This window comes from Cavia porcellus, unplaced genomic scaffold, assembly GCF_034190915.1.
Source record: "Cavia porcellus strain 051 isolate PalLab524CR breed Dunkin Hartley unplaced genomic scaffold, mCavPor4.1 scaffold_3, whole genome shotgun sequence".
Taxonomy (NCBI): Eukaryota; Metazoa; Chordata; class Mammalia; order Rodentia; family Caviidae; genus Cavia; species Cavia porcellus.
This window is the reverse complement of record NW_026947486.1, coordinates 83299311-83308586: the sequence shown is the minus strand read 5'-3', so window position 1 is coordinate 83308586 and position 9276 is coordinate 83299311. Positions and strand designations below refer to the sequence as shown.

The 9276-nt window shown below is 36.1% G+C and overlaps 1 protein-coding gene across 1 annotated transcript; it reads right to left on the bottom strand.

Annotated features, from left to right (window-relative positions):
* Nucleotides 1–1273: 1273 nt before the first annotated feature.
* On the bottom strand, nt 1274–2474 carry LOC100718749 (serine/threonine-protein kinase PDIK1L-like). Its single transcript, XM_063245577.1, has one exon. The coding sequence runs from the start codon at nt 2288–2290 to the stop codon at nt 1274–1276; it is 1017 nt and encodes a 338-aa protein (XP_063101647.1). The 5' UTR covers nt 2291–2474.
* Nucleotides 2475–9276: the final 6802 nt, after the last annotated feature.

Genomic DNA, 9276 nt, shown 5'->3' with positions numbered 1-9276 from the left:
CATTAATATATGGTGCAGAAATGTTCATACTCCAATTTTTTTTTGATTTTTTATCTTCAGTTTTCCTCTGAAGATACTTTAAATGGGGAACAAATAGTAGTAATATTCTAAAAGTTGTGGAAATTCAAAAGAACCCAAGAATATTATTCCACCTATCTATAATTTCAATATTCTAGTTCCTTTTTGACTTTTCAGACTCTAGTGTTTTAGCAAGATTAACCTAAATAAAATGTAAAGTCTATTTCAGTTCAAACACTAATGTTGTGTTCCAGGAAAACATTTCTTCTTTAGATTTTAACTATGTGCATGTACAAGAAAAGTGGAGATGATCATATATTTAAAATTAAACTGACTACAAAAGAAATAATAGTCTCACAATTTTTGACATAAATTGTACCAAATGATTTTTAAAAATCATTATCTTTTCTATTGGAATGATAGTTGATGCCATACTATTTTATCCATTTCACAAGGTGCATATGAATCATCTTCTGTTTTTAAAAACAGGTGATAATTAAGACAACTGTTACTGTCATTATTGACACAAAGTGACAAAAGTAAGTAGCATCAGTGATACAGAGCACTGAAGAGCTCAAACATACTTTAGCAGCTTTGAATGGCTCAATTTCAGTTATGATTACTCAAAATTATAAAGCCTCCAAAATGATGATTTCAAAAAATTTGTATATTGTTACAAAAACAGTGTTTTTCATTAGAGAAAGAGACAGGGAGGAAAATGAGGGAGGTTTATTTTTCACCACTGATTTCACCAATAATCTCTAAAACTCAAGTCTGTAAAAATAATTTAAACAGCAGCGGCAGTTTTTGTATGAAATGAAAAATTCATATATTCAAATACTTATAGGCACATAAGTATATGTGTACATGTTTTCTTTACAGAACTTCAAAGGTTGCATTACCAACATTCAAGCTTCTCCCATGGCAATGCCTAATACTTACAAGGATTGTCTACAATACTTGAGACATTTCCAAAAAATTGTATTCTTTTCTTGTCTTTTAGAGAATTTTCCTGCCAACCTTCTACCAACGACCATCTAAAAATTTATACCTACATTAGTAATACACATTTAAAATATACTAATAAAAGAGATGGATTGGATGCAGAAAAGTAAAGAAAAAGACATTGTACAATAAAATATAAGTGCTTAGAATATGGAGACAGATTTTATTATTTTTTCATCCATAGTGTTGCATTGATGTTAAGTAAGCAACATACATGTCATGCAAATATTTGTAAATCGCATCACATTTTTCAGCGACTATCTCTGTATGACATTTTCATCAGTCTGAACTCCACTTCGGCGGCATCTGGACGGTGTTGAGGATTAACCGCTAGCATTTGCTTAATCAGCTTCTTGATTCTTACATTCATGTGTTTGTTCTTTGAAGGAATTTCCAGCTCCAGATTCGGATTTTCTCTCAGTGCCTTTCCAATTGGGACAACATGATTTCCATTCTTGATGTAGCTTCCTAAATGTTCTTTTTTGGTTTCATGATTGAAAAAGGTGAGTCTCTCTTGCATTGCCCAGATAATAACGCCCAGGGAAAAAATGTCAGTCTTTGCCGAGTAACGGCCTTCCCAAACTTCAGGGGCCATGTAAAATTGGGTTCCACATGGGGTGGAAATAAAACATTGGTTTAGATTTACAGGTTCATGTGGATTCTGGGGAGTGGGCACACAAAGTTTACTCAAACCAAAATCTGCCACTTTTATTGTAGGTTCAAATTCACTTTTGTCTAGCTTGCTTGGTGAAACCAAGATATTTTCTGGTTTTAGATCTCTGTGTATAATTTTATTTCTGTGCAAAAAAGCTACGGCACTACTCATTTGTAGCATAAAACTCTTGTTGGTTTTGCGATTAGGCTCCCTAGATAGTAGATATTTGTTCATGTCGCCACCTTCACAAAACTCCATTACGAACCATACACAGTAGTAACTTCTTGGATAAAAAGCAATTGCACCCTTTAGTGAGCTTTCTACCAGCCCTAAGTATAATGGAGCACTATAGTCTCGTGTAATCTTTTGCAGTATTCCATCTTTTTGCACGATGCATTCCTCTAAAAAAACTACATTAGGATGCTGGCCCCTGATGCAATTTAGAGACCAGAGCTCCCGAAGGGCCAGTTCGGAATGTTCAGGTGTCTTGCATATCATTTTCTTGATTGCAACCTTTGTGGAAGTATTTCTGACAATAGCTTCGTATACAACTCCATAATTACCTTGGCCAAGCACTCTTGCTAGATCATATGACAGCTCCTCAGTCTCCATCTTCAAGGTCAATGTTTTTTAGGATAGTGTGTTATTGCCTGTCATGGACACTACGGACCACTATTACAGTACAGCTCGCACCTAAACTGCCAGGGCCTCCAAGTACAGTCGTGGAAGCCACTAAAATTTCAAGGTTACACAACCTGAGATATCTGAGTAGTGCGTTAAAAACAAAGCTAGTAAATTTTTCTTTTTAATAGTTGAAGTTCAAAAGTGTTCCAAAAAATACACAATGCTTTTCAGTCTTGGACGGTGATAATTATTCTGTTTGTCCCTATCCTCCCTTCCTCAAGATTACGCTCTAACCTTGCATAGCCTCATCTGCCCTCTTGAAAGGCTACTGAAAGTATTAGAGGAGCACTCTAGCTGGGTATCTTTGACTTCGGTTCTTCTACTTGGTTGGAAATAGCATAACAGCATCAAATTAGAGGCTTGAAACAGGGAGAAAGAGCAGGTATGAGAAAGGAAGTCAGTATATTTATCCTTATCCATCCTTTTCCTTTTGTCTTACTATGCTCACAGTTGTCATAAGATAGTCTCTCTTCTACAACACCTAACTTACTCTAAACTGCATTAATAACATTTTCTTTCCTTGCTTCTTCAGGCCTGGTGCGGGATAATGGCTTCCTACTGTGATTGGTTACAGGGAACCACCACATCTCTTATTAGTACTCTTAGCCCAGCTTATCCCTCTCTAAGTAGATTCTCAAAACAATGAGAGGTTCTGTTTCCTGGTAAGATTCTAACTGATGCAGAAGCCATAATCAAATTGACTATTTTGTCTAAAAAGTTTTATATAACTTTTAACTTTTGAATTATATGTAAAATAATAAAAACCTGAAAAGTATACAAAGATAATTCTGCAAAATATGCAATACATATCATTAGTAGATAAATGACCATTTAAGTGTTTCCTTTGCTAAAGTCAAGCTTGCATAAGTATATACCATTTGATATCGTTCATTTTGGCTTTGCAAAAAACACTGAAGCAATATCGGTAACAGCACCCGCTATTAGTCTGTTGGTGTCATGGTTTACGTCTGTGGCCCCCAGGCCTCATAAGTTTGCATTGTGAATTTGTGATTGGTTCATTGTCTAGTGTGTGGATTGACGGTGTCAGTGCTACACCCACATAGGGGTGGAGCCAGAATGTAATGTAATGGCAGAGAGAAGGTGTGTCTTGCTCTTTTGTTGGCTCCTGCCTTGCTGTTTGCATCCTCCATGAACTGCAGCTCTGCCATGCCACCTTGCCTTGGAGCCATCTGAGTATGGACTGAAACCTCCAAAAACTGAAAGAAATAAACCTTTCCTTTCCCAACTTTGGGCTTCAGGTATTTTGTCTCAGCAATGAGTAAAAAGGAAGTAAGACAGAATATGGTACCAGGAGTGAGGTCGTTTGCTGCGTCTATACCTGACCATGTTTTTCAAGAGGCTTTGGAAATGGCTTGTGGGGAGAGTTTGGAAAGGTTTGGACATATCACCTTGATGCATAGAGCTGGAGCAGCCTAGGCTGTTCTGTCATGGAGATTCTGGTCAGAGCTCAGAAGACCTTAACACTGATAAAAAGCTTCACGGTAAAGACCAAGCTTGGGAGGTTTCTGCAGGGAAGAAGGACTGCATTGGTTGTTGGACTCCCCATGATGTATGTTGTGGCTTGAGAGAAAGTTTGTCTGCATTTTGCTCATGCCCAGAGACTTTGCCTGAGCTGAAACAAAGGGCAATGGACTGATTAATCTAGAAAAGGAAATTACAAAGCAATGGAATATTGAATCTGTGGCATGGCTATTGTAGCTTTATGTTGCAAATCAAGAGCAAAGAGCCCAGCAGGATAATTTGCAATACTGTAAGTTTGGCCAGAAGGAAAATTCCAGGAATGCTGTGGATTGTAAAGACAGAGTTGAGAGTTTGATTGCTGAAGAGAAACAGAAAGATAAAAGAATTTGCTCAGAGGAGAAAGCTGCAGAGGACCATGCTCCAGCATGGTGATGGAGGCCACACGAGGCTCCAGAATGGTGGCAGAGGCCACATGAGGTTCCAGAATGGCAGCAATGTAGAGAAGCTTTTCCTTACAATCAGAAAAACAGAGCCCTGCCATCCAGGCAACTGACCCCTACAGCCAAGAGAGAGAAAAGTCTGGCTACTGCTCCAGCTAGCAGCAAACCTTGGCAGCATCCACATGGTGCTGATTTTAGATACAAGGAAAATGCATGAATTCTGAGGGCAAGATGGCTTCCACCTCAATTGCAAAGGGCCTGGGAGGCCAAGAAGTGTGTCCCTGAGAGGGCAATTTGTGAAGATGTAAAAGTGAAGCCAAAGATGCAGTGGAGATCCCAGAAATTTGGAAAAGTCAGGAATGTGGATGATCCAAGGAAAGCTGCAAAAAGCAAGCAGAGTTCCTGGAATTACCTTAGGGATGGAATCACCCAAGCCTTTTGGAGCTTGCAACCAGATTGCTTCAGATGCTGAGCATGGAACTCTAGGACTTAATGTTCGTCCTGCTGGATGTTGGACTTGCTTTGTTTCCAATGCTTTTTATTCCCCCATTTATAACTTTTGGAATGGTAATGTTTATCTTATGCCTTTGCAGTTCAGAAATGTTTAACCTTGTTTCATTTGTACAGGGGTTTACAGTTAACAGTTTACCATAGATCTTGGAGGAGACTTGGGACTTGGAGTTTTCAGCAGTGCTGAAACTGTTAGGACTTTGGCAACTCTGGGAGGTGGAATAAACGTCTTTTTATAAAGGATGTACATGAATCCTAGGGGCCAGGAGTGGAACGTCATGGTTTATGTCTGTGGCCCCCAGGCCTCATGAGTTTGCATTGTGCATTTATGATGGTTCATTGTCTAGTGCTTGGATTGATGGTGTCAGTGTTACACCCATCTGGGGGTGGAGCCAGGATGTAATGTAATGGCAGGGAGAATGTGTGTCTTGCTCTTTTGTTGGTTTCTGCCTTGCTGTTTGCATCTTCCATGAACTGCAGCTCTGCCATGCCACCTTGCCTTGGAGCCATTTGAGTATGGATGAAACCTCCAAAAACTGTAAGAAATAAACCTTTCCTTTCCCAATTTTGGGCTTCAGGTATTTTCTCTCAGTGACGAGAAAAAAAGTAACTAAGACATTTGGAAACTGTCACTTCTCCAAGCTCCTCAATCAACTAAGGTTGGGTGGTAAGAATTACAGTATTTCATGTGTTGGAAAAGGTTTTATTTAATAAAGCCCTTTTTCAGTCTGGTGTTTGAGTATGTCTTCAAACTTGAAAAGTTTACTTTTATTACAATCAAATGGTTAGAGCACAATAATTTCAGAATCTTGACAACAATAAATGATGGTGAAAATTAGTAAGATGATACAAGGATCTATCAAAAATTAATTCTTCGGGACCTATTCTGTATCAAGGACAGAAACACTGAGTACCTATTCATTTCTAACTAAAATATTGGTCATTAACCTGATGTCAACGTTAACTATGATAACTCTGAGCTATTAAAATAGCTTAAAATGCCTACTGAAATATTAAACAAACAAAATTACGGTATATACAACTTTAGTCTTATATATTACATTATTTCAACGTTATTTTGGAAGCTTTAATGCAGATATGTTATTCATTATTTAAAATGTTTTCTTTTTTACAGTTCTGGGAATGAAATCCACAGCTTCATGCATGCCAAGAAAGTACTTTTACCACTGAGCAACACCCAACCCTCATAGCCCCTAAGAAATGATTTTGAGTCAATTAATATGAAGCTTTAGGAATATGAAGATGTGCAGGAAAAAGAAGCTCTGGTGTGCTATTGCAAAATAAGGTGGCTATATATTACTGTAACACATGTGCATTTCAAAAAGCTGCAAGAAGGAATTTTAAAAGTTTCCACCATGAAGAAATGGCAAATGTTTGAGGAGACAGGCATGCTTCCTTTAACTTAAACATTATGTGACGTAACAAATATGAAACTATCAAATGGTATCTCATTAATATGTATGCTTTTGTTTTGTGTCTGTTAATAACAAAAAGAAATGGTATGTCTATTAAAGAATTTTACTGAAAGATATGGATGAAATTATAATGAAGGATAATGACGTCTAAATACTCCAGTTAATTTGAGAGTAATTTTAATGCTATTACCGTTTGACTCCATTTCCTAGTATGATGAAAATAAAGAATGTTGCTTTTCATTACCAAACGTGTTCAACAGAAATATTCCATTATCAGGAAATTTTTTACATTATGTTTTTTAAAATTTTCTTTTCTAAGAGGTGGCTACTGGAGTCTATAGAAGAATACTTCTGAGTTGTAAAGGAGATAGGAGGCCTACCTAGATTGTAAAATTTCCTAGATAATATATCATAATACAGGCATACAGAAGAAATTAGATTCAATGCACTATAAGACCATGGGGTGATTATAATTTATAACAATTTTGATCTATTTTAAGTCTTTTAAATATCTTTTAAATATCTATTTAAAAAGTCAAAAAGTTCCCAGCCAATAGAAGTGATAAATATTAGATGAAAATACTAATTACCCTTGTTGATCACTACACATCGTATGCATGCATCAAACTGTCACAATACAACCCATAAATATTTATAAAGGATATATGCCAGTTAAACAAAAAAACCTGCAAAATATGATAATTGCATAACAAGGAATCACAAATTAAGTTTCCCACATAAATATGCTGAGAATGGGAGGCAGAATCACTTTTTTCCCTTTCAGTATCCCCCAACTGGCTGCTTCCATTTAACATAATGTTTTCAGGGTTCACCCATATTGTAACGCACCAGTATTTCATTCCTATTCACAATGAAAACGTTCTCTTGTAAGAATATATCATAATTTGATTATTACTCAATTGATGCACAAAAGTATTAATTTTTAGGTTTTAAAAGTATAAAATTAACCCTAATATGTACATATTTGTAATTGGTAATACCAATATTATATACAGTGTGAGGAGAATGTTACATAGATATGATATACTAATTATTGATCAGCAAGTGTATTTTACTAAATCATCTGTCTTTTGTTGTATTATATATGTTAATACAGTGTTTTAAATAGTTTCTTACCTCTGAAAATGCTGTATTTAGGTTGGAGTTAGCTAGACTCTATGACAGCAGCGAATTCTTCAATCTGACCTATAAAATCAAGATTCTGAAGTTCAGATCATAGATCTGAACATCAAGGCATCGCCTTTAATGACTCAGCCCCATTTCGGTGGGTTTTCCCCAGCAATTATGTCTCTAAAATAGAGAGCCTTTACCGGTACACCCAGACCGGCTACCAATCTGGGTGCTGTGTTCAAATGTGACTGACTGGAATGTCCAGAGGGTTCCTGTGACATCACAATTCTCAGGACTGACTCATGCGCCTAACTAGCATAGGAGTAGGCCCTTCCCACTTCATAGTTGGAGGATGGGCAATAGATTGGGAAATGGGCTCCTATCACTATTTTCTACTTCAAGTGGTAGTCTGATTGTTTTTTAAACTAGAAGCCACATCACTAGGCTACAAAACTTGCCCAAGTTTAACTTTAACGTTAGATACTCCCCCCACACCTTTGCTGCCATTGGTATGACCCAGATAGTAAAAGGGATAATACAAGATCCTCTTTTTTTTCCTCCAGACAAGGTTCCCCTACGTAGTTTACGTAGTTCACGCTGGTCTATAATTTACGCAATTCTCCTTCGTCTGCCTTCAAAGTGCTGAGATTACAGGTGTATACCACCACGTTCCAACAATGATCACCATTTTAAATTGTACAATTTGTAATTTTTACTACATTATCAAGGTTGTACAACTATAACCACTACTTCAATTTGGAATTTCATTGTGAAAAGAAATCTCATACACAGTAACAATCACTTACTATTCCATTGTTCAGATCCCAGCAGTCATTAATTTATTTTTGTCTCTATGACTTTTTGCCTATTCTGGATATTTCATATAAATATCTTATTTTATATAATATGTGGTATTTTCTATCTGACTTTTTAATAATAGGTATAATGTGTTTGAAATTATGAATGATGTGGTATACATCAAACTTTATTGTATTTATGGCTCAATTATATTCCATTGTATTGATACATTAGATTTTATTTACCCGAACACCAGTTGTTGTACATTTGATTCATTTCAGTATTTTGAACATTATCCATTGAGCTCATATCATTCGTTTTTTGACCAAATATCTCTTTCTTTAACTCCTTCCCTTTGGGATACTGTTTTCCATGACACTGATAATAATTTGCTTATTGAACAAGGCCCTTTTACCACTAAAATACAAACTACATAAGGGCAGAGAATTCTGCTTTCTTTAATGCTCTTTCTTCAGTGATAGAAAAAGACTTTTGTACACAGCAGATATGAGTATGCAATATGTATTTCTTGACACTTTCTATGCCTTTTGTTCAAGGCTATTACTCTCCATGCTGATAGCTGTATGACAGTGGCATAAAACACCAATCCCAGTGTCAAAGTTTTATGCATTCACTTTTCTTGTTTTTTTTTAATTTTTTTATTTAAAAGGTAAACAAAACAAAACAGTATAAGGTTACAAGTAATACAGAATTACAAAAAAAAGTTAAGAAATCACTAGTTAATCGATAACATTGTCATCTTAGAAATAGTTGTTCAAGTTACAGGATTAAAGCACACAAAGTGGACATTCAAACAGTGAGACTGCAAACAGTTCTGTTCAATGATCCAACAAAAAAATCAGTAATATGGTCATTTATCTTAACACACCTAAACACACTTGCAGTTGTATCCTTTAGAGCACTTTTTGTACTCTCTTTTTTACAACAAAATTTACACATTTTGGGTTTTATTACTCCCATAGTTCTTATCACTTTTTTGGAAGAGAATACAACCAAATCTGACTAAACAAAGTAGTCAGTCAAAACCAAGGATAGACATAGCACATGATGTAAAAATAGAGTACAAGGTTATCAACAATGGTTACCATAATGACTC

What these genes read in the sequence shown, in the direction of transcription:
- LOC100718749 (XM_063245577.1), bottom strand. Translation starts at nt 2,290, where the DNA reads ATGGAGACTGAGGAGCTGTCATATGATCTAGCAAGAGTGCTTGGCCAA.